Source organism: Engystomops pustulosus, chromosome 3 (assembly GCF_040894005.1).
Source record: "Engystomops pustulosus chromosome 3, aEngPut4.maternal, whole genome shotgun sequence".
NCBI lineage: Eukaryota > Metazoa > Chordata > Amphibia > Anura > Leptodactylidae > Engystomops > Engystomops pustulosus.
In genome coordinates, this window is record NC_092413.1 from 98,520,405 (window position 1) to 98,539,041 (window position 18,637).

Consider the following 18,637-nt stretch of genomic DNA (forward strand, 5'->3'; position numbering starts at 1 on the left):
CTTGTTGACACCATTGGTTCATTTGTCACTGCAATGGATCGGGAGGGTATAAGCTGCAGCCCAAAAGAACTGGAAGGAGATCACATGTTCTAATCACAGTGGCATTTTGTTTCTCCGCAACCATATATCTCCTTTTAATTTAAACTCTGAGAATGTACTGGGATTTAGGCAGCTCAGCCTCCGGGATCGATGGAATTTATTATCACGGGACATCTAATCTGTAAAGCTAATGCTAGTCTTCCTAAATATTGATTACACATGAAGGATACGCAAACAGTTAATCATTTATAGAGGTGATAGAAAAAACATTGTATCAAAGCAAATGGACGGGTAATTGTCAGCGGGGCATTTATTACTGTCTCTGCCTAATACATGCAGCCAGGAGCTGAGCAGAACTACTGCTTTATTATTGCTTCATGTCGGGGAAGAATGTATAGGCTCCCAGCTACAAACTCTCTTTTTGTTATCTTACTTTTATTCTAGAAAAAGTTCCCAGCAGTGAACTTTTTTGCTTCAAGTAATTTTATTTCAAGTAACCTTTTTTTTTATGAAAAAACAGAACAACAAGAAAAAAAACCTACATGTAACACATTCAACAAAGTTAGAGAAAGACACACAACAGTACAAAGGAAACCCACCCTTAGTAGGAGGTCCCCCCCCCCACTGAAGTCTTAGCAGGTAACCTCATGATTTTGGGTCTCCACTGCCTACAAGATGCTACAGTATAATTGACAAAAATATAGAGATAAAAAATTATTTTTCAGTAGTTTTGCAACTGCAGTTAAGGCAGTCCCAGTATCAAGAACCTTCTGATCAATTAGACCGCACCTTGTTTTTACCCAATAGTGTACATTACTTTCAAAAGATTTTATGAAGGAGAAATTTGTGTGATCCAAAAAGAAAAAGCTGATTATTTATGTTGCGTGTATACGTGTGTAGTAGTAAACAGTCCGATGGTGGAGCAGCACAGCGAGTATAATGGATCCAGTCCAATGGTGGGTGCACACCTCCAACAAACCCAATACACCAGTTTGTAAGGTCAGATATCTCAAAAATGCATGTGTGTAGTAGCAGTAGTAGCAGTAGTCGTCTTATTTGGGTAAGTGAAGTCAATTCTGTTTTAGGTTGTGTCATTGGTCTGGCTGAGCTGAAGTTTAGATACAGTAACAGTTCTTGCCGTATGACAGACAGGGAGTCCTTGCATCATATTTCTCTGAGTTGCACGGACTACCAAGCTGTGGATTTTGTTAATTCCATAGGATAGGGTTTCTGGGTGCATTACTAGGGCTTGACATGTCCTTCTGCAGGTGGCCTTATTTAAATGCTGCAACAGAAGACCTTGCCCATTTTTTTACAGTTAATTTGAGCAAACAACTGTTACGATAAAACAATGTTCTACCAAAATGAATTGTTGAATATTTTGTTAGTAAGTCATCACATACAGGTATGTGAGTGATGAAAGCAGCAGATTGGCCATATATACAATACTAAAAGAAATAATAGTGTACAAGAAAATACTATGACTATCGGTCCTCTCCAGCATTCAAAGGTTTAGTGGTTGGACATATCTGGTAAGCTGGAAGATGTCATTGCATCCAATTTCATGCTGACAAGTGTGTTTTCCCAAGAGGTCAAGGAATTGATGCTCTCATTTTCACAGACTGGTAAGATTGAACCAGGCATTGCAATCTACACTTCAAGCTTTTGCTGAAAGACACCAGAGAAGCAGATTGTCATTCTGCAAAAGTTCCTGTTGAACTCGCATCTTTTGAAATAGCTTTATGTCAGAAGCTTTCGGACATCTCTCAAGATTTCCCCACAACTGACAGCTGGATAATAAGTTTTATCATTAAGATGTGCTTTAAGGGAAACTTATTTTCTGCTATTGTTTTGCTTTATTATTGCTGTAGACTGGAGTTATCTCTTATGCAGCCAACATCTTATCTGTTTAGATGATTTTCTCGCAGTAAGTTGATTTTATTAGTTAGTAAGTACTTCTATTTCTTCAATATAGATTGTTTACTTTTACTGTTATTTATCTCAAGCTGTTTTATTGAAGCTGAATAGAAATCTAATATAGTGTATGAGAGACCATACACTGGAACATATTACATATTAAAGGGAAAAATTAAATAAACATGTGAAATTTGACATGTTTCACATATACATCATCCCAGCCAACATCTGCCAACTTCTATTTTAGATGAGCAAGCCACTGAAATAGAGGTCTGGTAATGGCTTTATTCTTTGCATGTCTGGATTGTAGAAACAATCATTTAAATACACATATTTAAAGTTTGCTGAAATACTCTCTAAGGAATTATGAAAGATGTAGGTAAACAGATATTTATTGGTTTGTTGTTCAGAATATTGTCTGTATAAAACATGGCTTAAAGGACATCGACCATCAGTTTTACTGATGGTAGACCAGTCCTTCTAATCTGTTCCTGAGGATTTATTCCATACTTTTTCTCAGGACTTCTTTTATTAAAACTCTGTGCCAAGATTTCAGCTGTATAGAATTATCAAATTTATGTTAATCAGTCTGAGGTCACCAAAGCACCTCAGAGAGCCTTGTGTTCTAATTTATTCATTCCCCTGTACGGTACGAGTCCTGCCTTGTCCCTGACGTCACCTACTCAATGCACTGTGGACAAGTTGGACTTGTATTGTAACAAGGCGTAGCCGGAGCACCCCAGACTACTTAGCATAATTTTTATAACTATTGCCGATTACAGTTCTAATAAAGGTCCATAGATGTCTTTTAAAATGGAGACTACTACGGCGGTTGCTCCTGTAGTGGAGACTACTGCGGCTGTTGATTCCACAAAGCAAATATTGGATGATTTGTTCATCTCTGTTGCAGATTTACTAAAGTATACTTGGTAGGTGACTCTTCAGAATAAACTGTTGTTTTTTTATATGTTAACAATGAAAATTTATGTATGTTGTCATAATAATATATAATATATATTCCCATTAAACTTTTTTTGGAGTGGAGCCTTAAATATTGTCTGTTTGTGTGACCCTAGTACAGTGCACACAGAGTATGGACAAACCTGTTTCTATCTCAATGTAGCACATGCGCAGTATCATCATGGATAACATGGCACAGCTATACAGATTTGTCAATAAATTCTGAATCTGTGAGCATTTTAGAGAAATCTTAGGGGAAAGAGGCAGTGGCCTGACAGGTGGGGGGGATAGCTGTATTCTGTAATAAGGTAAATTATAAAGTATAGATCTATATAAAATGTATTGTGCTTTACATGTTTCTTACAACCTAAAGATGTGATTTGACTTTTCAAGCTTTGGCTCAGTTTTCACACACAACATAAGCTGATTAAATTGGAATGAACATACTAGGGAAGACTTATGACATTTTCCTTTCCTTGGTAATTAAGCATATAGGTTTTGCCAAGTCATTAATGAAGTGCATTATAAATGCAGTTTAGAGGCAGTGTGTTAGGGTAAAATCACTACTGGCCAAGCTTGTTAAATATTGGCTGCTGAGGGCAGATAAGAGTGATCCTGTTAGGCTTACATGAATATGTATAAAGGCCTAATAAATGTTTCATTTACAGTGTAGATAATTGTGGGCCCAGTAACCAATCACTTGACACAGTTCTGCAAATCAGTGGAAAGCCCTGCTTGCTTGACTTGCTTCATTGTCAAATGATTTCACTTGCCTTAACATAATCTAGTGTAAATTTCTCCATTAATGGAGGAATACTAGTTTACAATATTCTCACTTTGATTTGGATTATATCGGTGTAGGTGCCAAATGAAAGAGAATACTGCATTAAAATATCGGCTCATCATGCTTGGTATCATTCGTTTCTTTTGCCTGCTGAAATTGTACTGGGATATTAGTTTCTTTTATGTTAAAGGGGTATTCCCACAAAGACAAGTTTCTTAAATATACTCAGGATGACAAAATAACACATTCTCTAATTCACTGTTATTAACAAAAAAACACCCATCTCAAAATTGCTTTGATAAGTAAAATTGTTCAAAAGTTATAACCATATAAAGTGAATCAAGTCAGAATACAATGATGATCATTAAGCTATCAACTTGCCATGTCCTGAAGGGGTTAAAGTCTAATAATTGCTAGAATCTCTGCCATTTAAAATTTATACCAGGAATAGTCTATAAATAAGATCATCATTTTTTGTAGAATTTAATGTTAACGCCTAACCTTTTGACAAAGAGAAGAGCATGTTTCCTTAACTATGCCTCTGTTAGACTTGCACATGTTTTCAGTGTCACTCATTTTCTTAAACTCTGGTGTATACAGGCAGTCCCCAGGTTACATACAAGATGGGGTCTGCAGGTTTGTTCTTAAGTTGAATTTGTATGTAAGTCAAAACTGTATATTTTATAATTGAAGTTCTAGATATTTTTTTTTTCTTTTGTACCAGTGACAATTGGAGCTTTAATTGGACCCAGGATTAAAGCTTCCTTACAGACACCTTACAGTTGATCATTGCGTTCACAGTGGGCAGAGGGGTCAGTCTGTAACTATGGGTTGTCTGTAAGTCGGGTGTCCTTAAGTAGGGGACCGCCTGTATAGCAAATAATTATGTGACCTGTTGAAGTGCTCTCCCTGTACTGTCACAAGTTTTAATTCTTATACCTACAGTCACAGCCGCCAACTTCAACTGTGTAATAATTTAATTAGGTTGCATTGGAAAAGTTATTCTTGCATGAGTGATGATGCCAACTAGGGAAAGAAAGATATTGATATCAGTCCCCTTCTATTCTACTGGTGTTTTCCAGCTGAAAATCCATTGCATCCACCAATTGAGCTTTAGTTTTGTTTTACTGTTTAAAAACTAAATAAAGTATTCCGGCTTGTGATCCACTCCTTTAATCTTGGTCGAAAAACGGTGCAATGGAGAAAACTGATTCCAGTCCAAACTCCACCGTATATCGGGAAGCGCAGGATGACACGTTCACAACATAATCCCAAGTGGCTGGTCGAGTGTCTGCTGAAGCTCCTCCACCTTATGGAAGTGATTCCATCTGTCACTCTTCCCAATCCTAGTTAGTGGCTCCTCATTGTAGTAAACTCGACGATCAGTTACTTTTTAAGAGTGAATGTGATATAAGGTTAGGTTGATGTACCAAACATCTCTTCGGTCAGTGTAAAAGTCTTGTGTAGGTCAGTCATTGGTGATGCCCAGGAAATGGCATGGAGATGTGAGTGGGAGGTCCAGTTTTAAGATCATCTGTATCTGAAGTCTTTATGAAGAGCACTGGTAGTTCTATTGACCAATATTAGGGGCATTACTCAAAGAAATAAAATGTATTAATCTGAAAGCAGGTGCACCAATATGAATGGTATTTATGAGATTAAAAAGACATGTTCTTTGAAATGACAGATTGAATAGGAAGTGATCAAAATGGTAAAATAAAAACTACAAATTGCTACACAAAAACGAATTCCGTTATATTCTACAATTTCTCCTAGCTTCAAGTTACGTTTCCTTGAACTATAAATGGTAGAATGCCACCATTACAATTTGTCTTGAAAAACAAAGACCTCATATGACTTTGTGGACAGAAATACCAAACAAGTTGTAGCTTTTAAGGGGGAGGAAAATAGAAAAAAAAATTGAAAACCAAGTTTTCAAGGGGTTAGCATTGTAGTTTCTCAGTATTTTTAGTTAACCACCTGGTAACTGGCTATTAAAATCCACATCATTCCTGAGACTGTAACCTTAACTGAGCAATTAGTCTAATAAATCGGAATGCAGAAAGATTCATCACAATCCAGGGGATATTGATGCTTTTCTACTATGATGTATCGGCTAATTTACTACTTAAGAAAAAAAATTAAAAGCGACAGCTGCATGGTCTTCTCTTCACATCCCCATGCATCTGCTCTGAGCACTATTAAAATGGATCATGCTATTAATTAACATTTCCTCTTTAATGTTGTTGAATCTTAAACACTGATTAAAAATCAACAGGGAAAATTTCTGAACGGCAGGGAAGCAGACAAAGCAGCAGCGGTGTTCCACCTTAAGGGGGTCATCTTACCAGGGCTGCATCTGTCTCTCAATGGCCTGCACCCTGCTGTTAGCTTTGTGCTTTTTTTTGTAGGATTCAAAATGTTAACTAGATTTTCCTTATTATGATTGGCATAGATATAGAGCTGTAAAGTATGTCATATCATTGCAGTATTTCTCCCAAAATCACATTCATTGAGTGCCAGCTGCTTCAGTTAACAGCACCACCCTTATCCATTGTCTTTACCTAGTGAAGAACTAACATTGGTTGGGATTTGAAATACCAAAAACCGCTTTTAAATGTAATGTATTAGAAAATTCAGAATAAGTTTAAAGGAAATCTGCCATCAGAATCCATCATGATAAATCAAGGACACTTACTGATAAATGAAGGCACTGTGACTGTTAATCTTATATTTGTCATCCATGGGGTTGTTTCCAAAGCCACTCGGTGTTGTCTTTTAACCTGTTGTCTTTTAACCTATGAAATCTAGCAGCAGCAGGAAATGCAAGGGCAGGGGAGACCATTGCAACAACCAGTGAAAAGACATCACCTCGGGGCTCTGGAAACACCCTTTAGAGGCCTTCTGGATCATTATCATAATTTTAAAAGTTTGTTTTAGAAGGAAGGAGGCCATGCTTAACAAATGTAAGAAGTTTGCCACAGGCACCGTGCCTGGATCTATGAGGGAGTGTCCCTGGTTTATCATTATGGATTTTGATGGTAGATTTTCTTTAAAGAATATTTGACAGTGTTCTTTTGTTTCTTGCCTTATTTCCATTTTCAAAATAACCATATACTTGTCTGCGTTGCTGGACAGCATCAGCAGGGCAAGGGAAATTTAATTAGTAATAACAATATAATGAGCCCTAGATTAGGCCAGATAACTAAACAATTATCAAATAGGAAACTTCTATACATTTTCGATAAATGTCAATGACATACATTTACTTTTTCTTTTTCTCTAGAACCAATGAGGACGCCGAAAACCTTGAAGATTGCAGAGATTCAATCCAGACGGATTGCTGTTGATTGGGAGTCTCTGGGCTATAATATTACTCGTTGTCACACCTTTAATGTTACCATTTGTTATCACTACTACAAAGGCCATGGATTTAACAAAGCTGATTGCTTGGACATGGATCCTAAAGCTCCCCAACATGTGGTTGATCATCTTCCACCTTATACCAATGTTAGCTTAAAAATGATATTAACTAATCCAGAAGGTCGGAAGGAAAGTGAAGAGACCATTATCCAAACAGATGAAGATGGTAAGAGCATAATTCTAGTATACACAAAATTGAAAAAAAAAAAATAAATCTTACATCCTGTATGTAATATGTCATTTAATTTGTCATGTTTGTTATTCACTCCTTGAAAAGTCAATAGCATGTTTACTATGACTAAGGCCTCCTGCGCATTACTGCTGCTTTTAAGCCTTGTGCTAGCCGATGTTTTAAAAACTAGCACATTTCCACATGTATTTGACACATGGCTGTGGTTTTCATGGCCCCATGTATGAGCTGACAAGGTAGGTGATCATTTTTCCAGTCATTGTGGTAGACTTCACAAGTCAATATGCTGCAGGTTATTTGTGCTCGAAGAACAGGTAGCCTAAGGGCAAAATTGGCCTCAAACATGTAATAAGTGCCTTAGTTTTTTGGACTCTCAGTGCAGTGAGTTTACTGTCATATCTGATACTGGGTTTCTTTTACATTCTGCTTTACATCTGCACCCACAACTTCCATGTGTCTGCCCACAAAGTTCTGTTTGTTCAATTGATTTAACATAAGATTTTGGGTAAGAACATGTCTAACTTCATTGAAAGAATGAAACAAATGCCCTTTACACACTGTCAAGGTAATGTGTTACAATACATGATCTGTGAAATATCACTTGTCCTTTAGTGGTCCGAGACTTTTATTTCCCTGAGATCTCAGCTCTTGGAGAAACTTGCACAAGGTTTTTTTTTTTTTTTCACACGTTAGAGAATTGTGAAATGTTGCTGCCTTTGGTGACTGTGCTACAGTAAAACTCTGCCTCAGTTTATTATTGTACCAATGGCCCAGATGAAACTGCTTAAACAGGTCAAGCCCGGACTTTACATTATTATTATTTTTGAAACCAAAACTGATTTATTGGCCCCAGTTGCAGAGGAACTTGAGCCTTGTTATACCCACTGCAGAACGGATCAGCATCTGCCAAAACCCAACATCCCCTGCTACTACAGACATCGTGTAAATTTTGACACAAGAGTCAGTCTCAGCTGTGCCAGATCTGGCTGTTATTGATGTCTTTGCAAAGTAATATGCCCTCTCACTAGATGTTTTTCTAGGCAAAAATCTAAATTGAGGCATATGCCTTACATGAAAGACATTGTACTATCCTGATGTCTACAAATTTTCTTCTCTTATTGGTCAAATGACCTCTCTTGGCCCTGCTGTTGTAACTTATTGTGATGGCAGTCCTGGCTCCGAATGGACTGGTACATCCTCTGTGATGTACAGAAGCTGGTGGTGGGGTGGATAAGCGCACTCTGTCTGCTCCCTGTGCCTTCTTACACAAAGGATTACATCACATAGCTGAATAGAAAGATCTGGAGTTATCTGTTTCTCAGGCAGCCAGACATCAAACTGCAGACAAAGATCTACAGCCAGCAACTGAAATTGTCTTAAGCTTGGTCACTTTATTCTTGACTTGCAGACACAGACGGAAACAGAATGGAGACAGGAATGCAGTTCTATAGTGAGATTGTGCAGGCAGAAAGGGAGAGGGAATTGGTTAGAACTAGAGGAAAAAAATTAAGATGGCATGCTGGAGTGACTAGGATGAAGACTTCACTACATACAGCCTGTGGTGCAAGGTTTTCTGGGAACTGTTGTCTCTGCATTACAAGAAAGAGTCATAGGAATATAGTTAACTTCTCTTTTACATTCCCCAGATTATCTCCTGGAAAATTCCCCTTTTTAATAATCTTTCAGTAAGCAAGTGCTTAAAGAGCACATGTCAGGGAAATTCAGGACACTAAACCAACCACAGGTCCTTACACTGTCAGCTCCGCTGCATGTTGGGGAAAACAAGAACTCTGGAAATTTCTTATAACACTATACACAACAAGGAAATGTATTCATGTGTGCTTTTATATTGTCCTTATAGAGTACTGGTAAATGGTGGAAATATTCTCTGTGTACATTATGATTTTACAGTCACTTTCGTAAAACTGCCAATTGAGTCCCATCAAGATTGAAGAGCCCATAGCAGGATAAATCTATTCAACATATGACACGCACTGCCTGTCACCGTGCATTGGCCTCTTCTGCTCTACACTCACATGTCAAGCAAGGAAAGGACAAGGCAATGCCTTTCTGCTCTTTACCCCGTGATCCGACTGACAGCTCATCTGTCTGAAGCGAGAGCCATGTCACATGTCCTCCACTGGTTTAGGAACACTTTCATCTCAGCTGTCACCTTTACTAATGTGTTTAAGACAACTTCAAGATATACCAAGCTTTCAACCAAGGTGGAAACCATGTCCTTACATTGTTTCTAAAAAAAAAAAAAAAAAAGATAAAACCATTAAAGAATAAAAAATTCTTTGTGTTGTTTCTGAGTTGTAATGGGCCGATTTAGTTGGAATTCTTAATAATGGAGGTTTGTATTCAACAGCCAGTATTCTAGTACAGTCAGATAATTTTTCCAGGAGCTAAATTTATTGCATTGCAGTAATCATGTACCTGATAACTGTTTTATACTAAATCATAAAGACTTAGTCCTATTACACTAACTGAATAGGAATGTCTAGAGTTGCATATAAAGCATTATACGGTTTCCAAGTACTCCCAACAAATATGTCCAATCTCTTCTAAGGATTGCTGGCTCTCAACATGCCATAGATAATGCATTACTGTGCTTCTTGGGGTCTGCATTGACATTATAAAGTAATTTTATCAGAACTTTGCATACTTACTATGTATCTCCCAACAATGTGGCTTTGATATTTAAGTGGAATTTTTTTCTTTAATAAACCCTAAAAATACTATGGATGAGAATGTACAAAGTATAAATAAGGTTTTATTTAGTGTACTTCAGTGGATCAATAATGAGCGTTTTTAAAAAAATATTAAAAGATAAACATTTGTTTTTCCAGTACCTGGATTAGTCCCATTCAGTTCGTTGAAGGGCACGCCATTTGAAGACAAGATCTTTTTGAATTGGAAGGAGCCAGCAGAGCCAAATGGCATTATCACTCAATATGAGGTACCATTGCATACATCTGCTAAAATGTTGTCTTAAAATAATAGCCGTAATTAATCATGTTGGGTTATACAGATTGTTGTTTGCAAGCTCCAAGCAGCTTGAGGTTACTGGACCATCATGAAGGGCAGAGTAGTGATGAGAATAGTGAAGCCCTCGGACAGGTGCAGAGCCGTCTGTGCTGATCACTATGCACGGGGTTCATTAGTACTTTTCTTTTACAACCTTCTTTATTCAGAATTTTAATAGTTGCTTTCCATACATGGTGGGATAAAGAAAAAAAATACCCAAGTACATTTTAACTATTTAACTATTCAAGTAAAATTGAAAGTTTGGGGATTCCACATCAGCGCTATATGTGAAATATTTAAGATTGTAAAGTTAGCTGTCCTTACTTTTTTCTAACCTTCTTTTCAGGTCAAATACAACAGTATACGTTCCTTTGATCCTGCAGTTCCCGTGGCAGGTCCACCGCAGACTGTGACTAAACTATGGAATAGCACACACCATGTATTCTCTCAGCTGCACCCAGGCACTACATACCAGTTTCTTATAAGGGCTAGTACTATAAAGGGATTTGGACCTGCAACAGCCATTAATGTTACCACCAACATATCAGGTAATACAGTCAATATTCTAATTGGTAAAACATACTATAATGGTGCAAAGCTCCGCTTTTGTTTTTGTTGGTATTTTAAGTTGTTGTTATGATCAAACTTATCTGTGTGAAATAACATTAATTCAGGGAACTGGCATTATAATATATACATTGATCAGCAATAACATATAAACTGATAACTATCTTCTGGATTAAAAAAAAAAAAAACGTTGATGATGTAGCATATATTAGGTAGCAAAAGTCAGTTCACAGACCAAACTACGGTCACTAGATGACTGAGCCAAGACTTGGGGTGTGTTTCAGTTGCAATTAATAACTAAAAAAATGTATACAGGCGGTCCCCTACTTAAGGACACCCGACTTACAGACAACCCATAGTTACAGACAGACCCCTCTGACCTCTGGTGAAGCTTTCTGAATGCTTTATTATAGTCCTAGATTGCAATAATCAGATGTAAGGTGTCTGTAATGAAGCTTTATTGATAATCCTTGGTCCCATTACAGCAAAAAATGTATAAACTCCAATTGTCACTGGGGCCAAAATTTTTTTTGTCTGGATCTACAATTATAAAATATACAGTTTCGACTTGCATACAAATTCAACTTAAGAACAAACCTCCGGACCCTATCTTGTACGTAACCCGGGGACTGCCTGTATATTAAAAAAAAGTCCAAAATAAAAAGGATGATGGAAAAGCTCTCTGCAGGGACATCCATTGATGCCTGTTGGGATGCAAAGGTTAGCCCATCTAGTACTATGTGAGCTTCTATAGCAATTGCTTATGATCGAAATGTATTCAATTCTTCTCCCTGAGTTGTTGGGTCTGCATAACTCAGACCAGTCCATTTACTCATGCTGACTCCTGTTATCGCCAAATGGCCAACAAATATATAGGAGCATCAGAAGGTTGGCATTGGAGAACTGGAGATTTATTACTTGAAGTTGATGGCAGAGCAGTGTTAGTACAATGTGGTACATTAAAAATGGTTTGACTAACATGCTAAGAGAGTCTTATTAACCACATCTCAGTCCAATAAATGGGATTTATTGAATGTGCTTGAGAAAACAAGTGTGGTACATTGAGGTTCCACCATGTACATTTCAAGAACTTGATGCATGGGAGCTGTTTTAACGGCACTAGTTTTGTAACTCTGTCCGGTAGATAGTAAGTAATTGCTGGTTATTCTGTGTTTTTGTCATGCTTATTTGAATATAATTTTCTATTTTTTTTTCTTGCCTTGATGTCTCCACAGCTCCTACATTACCTGATTATGAAGGTGTTGATGCTTCTCTCAATGAAACTGCCACCACCATCACCGTACTGCTTAGGCCAGCGCAGGCAAAAGGCGCTCCTATCAGGTATGAACAAGCTCATCAAAATCTCTGCACTGAATCTAAAGTAGCATTATACTGTAACATATTGTATTATTAATCATATAATGAAAATGCTATCTAACAATCTAGTGTATACAGAAAAAATAAAACCTGCCTCCTCCCAGTCCGGTCCAGCTTTCTGCAGTGTACATCTTTCCCTTTCCTGTGGTGCTGTTTTTGACAGACGTGTTGGGCAGATTTTCACTGGGTGAAGGGTTCTCCCTCTCTTTGTGCCAAGAGTTGGTAGCTTAATAGGAGGCTCATTACTGAAATCTGTAATTGTAGATGTGACAAGGTTTCCTGGAACTTTACAAGTCTGTTCTGTCTCTGTCAATTATGGGATTCATTTTCCTCCTCTGTGGTTTGAAGAAGCTGAGCTACATTGATTATTAAATTTTGATGCCTTTAGCTGGAAGCAATGTGCAGCTGAATTAGGGATGCGCTTCATGTGTAGACAGAAGGAGGTACTTTGTTGTGTGTGTATATGTGGGCTTGAGTAGTCACATTTGATTCAGTGCTATTACTTTCAGTGCCAGGGATTTGTGCATCTGTCATGGTAGTTTTAGGGTTATCAGCACATTGTATAAAGGCACACAACTCATCCTGTGCAAGTCATCTACGCTACTCAGACAGCACCAGTGAAATTGCTGAAATGACTTGGAGGAAGTTATGGGGAAAACGCAGGCCTGCAGTCTTTAATTATATTTATTGGGCTTTGTTTTCGCTACACTGCTTGTCTGAGGAAAGTACATATTGTCAGAGTGAATACTTGGTAATAAGCGCCACTCTGGGAATAATGACTGACTTTCAGTGAATAAGTGAAGGCGTAGGCTGCTGTACTCTATACTGAAAAGGAGCTCAGTGTACCCAATGCTATTCACTTAGTACAGACCATGTACTGCAGCCATTCCCAGGTAGGATTGCTTTTTTACCTGAGTGCATACACCGAGCAGGGATGAGGTCATGCATGTCCTATCTCATTGTTTTCCTCTAAGCTGTGCGTGTAAGCTGCTGTTGTACACAGTTAAGTGAAATGATCAACTTTGACACTTTGTACAAGCATCAAGGTTATATAGATGAGGAAAATGGTGTGGAGCAGCACAACGAATACAACGGATCAAAACCCAGTTTGGTCGTAAGCCTCCAACAATCCTGATCCGTGGGGATGTAATAGGTGAAAGTCCAGAAAGAAGCAGAGGCAGCACTCCTTGAAATATGATGCTGTTTTATTCACCTGTGGAAAAAGGTGCAACATATCAGCTCTTCAATAGAGCCATTTTCAAGCAAGTGTCCCTGTGTCAGTCTCCCCTCATGCAGCTCCCTCACCCCTCCCCACTTCCCTTGATGTGCGTTGGGCAGACGAGGGGGATGGTGTGGAGGAGAGGAAGAATGCATAAGGTGACTATATCACATACCGGCTGCTGCAACTGCCCCCTATCCCAACCCCCTCCCCGGGACTTGCCACACACTGCTGGTAGGAACCTCTGAAATGTAAAATAATATTTTACATATTATAAACTACTGAAATGATTTAGAATGCTGGCAAAGGCATTTCCATCATTAACCAAGCATTATTGGTTATTGGAACCTGTCTCTAGCCATTGCCTTGCCACGCCCAGAGCTTCCATGCCCTGTTGGCAAAAAGAGACCATGGCACAGGTCACCAAGAGCGACAGACGAGCTACAGCTTTATTTTTTTATGCAGCCCACCACTGGCCACCTCGCTTTTTTAGTTGCTCTTGGGCAACCACTCTAGGTAAAACAACTTATCTATGCCTTGATTCTGCTCTTTCTCCTGCAGTGTTTATGAAAGCAGAGTTGCATTCACCTCATACAGATGAGACTAATGGTTTACTTAAAACTAGAGAATATTTCCCCTGAAGATTGATCTTGCTGAGGAGATAAGGTTCTCCAGGGACTGTCTTTTGAGAGTTATGTCATTAGACACTTCATCAGACTCCTTTATCTATGAGCCTTTATTGGTGTAGTGACAGAAAGATATAATACTATAAAGCTGGGGTCAGGAACCTTTTTTCCTGAGAGAGCCATGAACACCACATATTTTAAAATGTTATTTCATAAGAGCCGTACAATATGCACATGCCCCCCAGTAGATAGGTAGTCTCAGTGTCACGGGTGCCCTACGATCTACGTCTCGGATCACAGCCGTCCCGGCTGGCCAACGCACGCTCCGGCACTCGCAGATTCAAAGGGCCAGTGTGCCGCTGACTGGCACTACCCACTTCCCGGGTTCCTAGAAAGACCGGCATCTCCCAGCATACCCTGCCGGATCTTGGTGCTTCATGCCTATAAGAAAGCTTTCCACAGTGCATTCTTTCCAACTGTTGACCTCCCGTTGTGACCCCGGACCTGTTCCTGATTCTGCTCCTTCGCTGACAGCTCTTCCCCCATTCCTCCGTCCTTGCATTATTGCCACCTGTCTTGACCGTCTGCCTGTTCCTGACCACGAGACTGGCTAGTGATCCTATACCTCGACCTTGGCTGCCACCGTGGACAAGTCGCGCCTGTGGAACGACCTGGTGGTACCACACTGCAGCAAGGCCATCCCGCTTTGCGGGGGGCTCTGGTGAAGACCGGGTGCCACTTAGATTCCAGTCCCAGGTGTCTGCTTACATCATCATCCGCAATGGTCCAGGGGGGTTCACTACTCCATATCCTGACACCACATTCCTCCCAGTAGATAGGTAGTCCCAGCACATACCCCCAGTAGCTACAGCACATACTCCCAGTAAATAAGTAGCCACTGCACATGCCCCCAAGTAAATAGGTAGCCCTAGCCCATGCTCCCCAGTATATAGGTAGCCACAGCACATGCCCCCAAGTAGATAGGTAGCCACTGGAAAAATAATATGAATATACACTTCCCAGTGCTCCCTGCAGCCAGCTCTTCATTGCTCCCACGCTCTTCTCTTTGACCCAGGCTTAGACAATGGCCCTGATGGTACCTGGGTCGTACAAAGGACATAGGCAGCGGTAGCATCGCTGCCTGTGTCCAGTGATCAGTCTAAGAGACACACAGCAGCCATCACTATTTATTAAAGATCTGTCTTAGAGAGCCATAGCCGAGCCATAGGTTCCCTACCCCTGCTATAAAGGAACACTAAACACACAAAATGCACATCCATGTTAAAGTGGAACCTATTACCTGTATTACCCACAAAAGCCCCAAGTAATACCTTGTTCAGCACTTTTCTAATGTTCAAATATATTATAAAAGCATTTATGCATTCTTCTATGAAACACGTTTAGTTAGCACAGGCAATTGATTCAGCATATCTTTATCCTTTCTTTTTTGCATCGTATGGATTCAAAATGAGACTTGTATAAAGCAATCTCCTTTGTATAACCCAAGACCTTAGCTATGTTCTCCTCCTTCTGGCTTTCATGCCCTGTCTGCTGTAGGGCACAAGATGGGTCAGGATCACTCCCCCTTGTTACTCTGTGCTGCTCTGTCCATCCGTCTGCCAGAATGGACCTGAGCAGCTCATCTTTTTTTTCTGCTGGATTTGTTAGTCAAGATCAAGGATGCCGCAGAGTTCCTAACAGGGCTATTATGTTTCTTGTTTACTTTAATCATAGATTCCTGGGCTTAGTGTTCAGGTCTGGACCTCTATTAAAGATTGGCCATACATTTGGCTTTCTATGTCATCTATCCCTGCTTGTGGCCCTGCTTGTGGCCTACCCCTGTAAAAGACAGTTTCAGTTGCTACTATTAAGAACTAAATAAAATGTGACAGTGGTCAGAAAGTTTGTTTAGTGGTTTTTGTAAAGTAATAGACAATGCAGGTTATGTACCATCTGTTTGAAACATTTGCAAGTATCTTGTCTTCAACAACTGTAAAGATGCAAGGCAGTCTATTTTAGTACAGTGGACAGATTTCTGTCCATCTGTGCTTGAATTACAAGATGTCACTTAGAGTTTGGATCTGTATAGCTCCAAGCCAAGATAGCGAGGAAGCTGCAGCAAGGTCAGGAGGTGGGGATGCCTGTCAGCTCTTTCTGTCTCTGATGATATGACAACTGCAAATTGGAGCCTAAAGCAAAGCCAACAGCCAGTCATTATGGTCAGCCTTGGGTTTAAGCCTCTTCATAATATCATTTCAAAGGGAAATGCTCACAAAAAGTGTGTAAAAAAAATCAAAAGCTTAAATCGCTATGAGTCCTCCGTAAATGCCGGTTGCTCTGAGGTTGTGAGGCTTCATGAATACCAAGCAATCTCTAAATGGTGTTTTGTTCTATCAGATGTTTGGTGCATCTGTTTAGCAATTTCTGCACTGTAACCCCTTTTTATACCCAACTTGCGTTCAATAATTGAGTCCTATAGAAAAATTTGCGCAGCTAATAAATTAGCTATTAATAATGGAAGCAAGATATACTTCCGTACATTGAAGTCAATGAGGAACGCATGGAAACCCTCCGATGCAGTTGTGAACTGAGCCTTAGAATGTTTTGTATAATGCAGAATAGGAAATGAACATTTTTTGCATTTCTTTTTATTTTCATTGCACTCAGTTTTCTGCACAGGTATTTTCCAGAGACTATGCACAGCAAATGAATTACTCCATCTTTCATGCATGTTTGAAAGTTAGTCAGTTTCTAAAAGTTTTGATATGATCTTTTAGCATATTGTGCAACCATACATTCTAAAAATGTAAAAAATTATAACCGTGCCAAATCTGTGATGTAGAACTTGTGTAGACACAGAATATATGGCACTCGGATGCATATTTTTGAGCGTGCTTGAAGTTGCCCACAACTAAAGCCAAAGGTTTAATCTCATAAGTGCTTTTTGGATAGAAAGTTTAGATTTGTTTAGGGTTTGTTTGCTTTATTCCCAGGTGACGAGGAGGTTTTGGTTACTAGCATGTAAGAAAGTTTTACGACGTGTAATATGTTATAAACTTTTTTTTTTTTAATTCTATGTGAATCTGTACATCCTGTTATTTACTGAAGAATTTGTTACCATATACTTCACCGATGGCAGTGGTAAATTAATGTTATCTCTTTTCATCTAGTGCATACCAGGTTGTAGTAGAAGAGTTACACCCCCATCGGACAAAGAGGGAGACTGGAGGAATGGAATGTTATCAGGTTCCAGTTGCCTATAACAATGCTGGCAGTGGAAGTTCTCCATACTACTATGCAGCTGAGTTGCCCCCTTCTAACCTTCCTGAAGCTGCCCCATTTACTGTTGGCGACAATAGAACTTACCAGGGATTTTGGAACCCACCTTTAGCTCCTCGTAAAGGCTATAACATCTATTTTCAGGCTGTAAGCAGTGTTGAGAAGGTAAGCTTTCATGATTAATTTGAACTTTTCTTACGATCTTCTGCTTGTGTTATGATTGGAAACCAAGTATTATTATCTGTCTCAGGATACCAGGAATGTTGCGTAATTTACATGTGTGCAGCAATAAATGTTGGTGACTAATGGAATGCTAGAAAGTATATATCTTGCCATACCTAAGTAGTAGTTTTGTGTGGTAAAATCTACTTACCATGTCCCTATAACCAAAGAAAAACCCTAACTACAGCTTATCATGTAGATTAAAGATCAAGTTGTTTTACTACAGACATCTCTGGATGTATTAAAGCCAAAAACAGCAGAAGGTGCATTTCTGAGGTTGGGACTTTCATGTGACTTGCAAATTAATGGTATAAAGTTAATTAGATCAAACCACAATAAAAGTGTAGAGAAGAGTAACGGTTCGTTTGTAATAGAGGACGACTTAGCTTTCGGATCGAGTGGGAGAGTGCCGTTACTTTTCTCTACACTTTTACTATGGATTATTATGCTGGTTGACTGAGCACCACCACATAGTCTTCTCCTGTGAATCCTGGTCCTCAACTTGAAGTAGGACTTGCTGTGTATCGAACAGAGGGATTGCCCCCATGTAAGATAGTTCCCGCCAGACCTCCCTTCACGATATTGTTAGATCAACCACCACACTAAACCATAGAAGTAAGGCCCAGTTCTTATCTCTGCTTGTTCTTCAGTTATTTCCTTTAGTTATTGTGAGCCAAGACTAGTAGTCAAACATGGTGCATGAACAGGTGAAAGTGCCTATCGAGGTAAGTTAAATTGGAAAGACTTGTTCTTTATAGTGACCTCACCATGTTTTGGCTCACAACATCTGAAGACCTAAAGGAGATGGGAAATGATCTTGAAAGTATTTCTTTGCTATTTAAGGTATAGGCAGCTTTATTTACGTCAAAGTGTTAAAGGAAAAGTTTGAAGACCATCATCTTTGAATCAACAATTGTTTATACTTTCAATGAGATTAAATATTTTAGGAGCACTAGCGGTTATTTTATATCATGAGATCAGGTTTATAGATGTGGAAAAGATGA

The 18,637-nt window shown here is 39.1% G+C and overlaps 1 protein-coding gene across 22 annotated transcripts in view; it reads left to right on the top strand.

Annotated features, from left to right (window-relative positions):
• Positions 1 to 18,637, top strand: part of PTPRK (protein tyrosine phosphatase receptor type K) — a 233,579-nt gene that overhangs the window by 138,093 nt on the left and 76,849 nt on the right. For all 22 annotated transcript variants that reach the window (XM_072141567.1, XM_072141570.1, XM_072141572.1 and 19 more), the window contains exons 8-12: positions 6,987 to 7,289; positions 10,166 to 10,275; positions 10,690 to 10,891; positions 12,146 to 12,251; positions 17,303 to 17,576. In XM_072141567.1, coding sequence (XP_071997668.1) covers positions 6,987 to 7,289; positions 10,166 to 10,275; positions 10,690 to 10,891; positions 12,146 to 12,251; positions 17,303 to 17,576 — 995 coding nt within the window. The remainder of the gene's footprint in view (positions 1 to 6,986; positions 7,290 to 10,165; positions 10,276 to 10,689; positions 10,892 to 12,145; positions 12,252 to 17,302; positions 17,577 to 18,637) is intronic.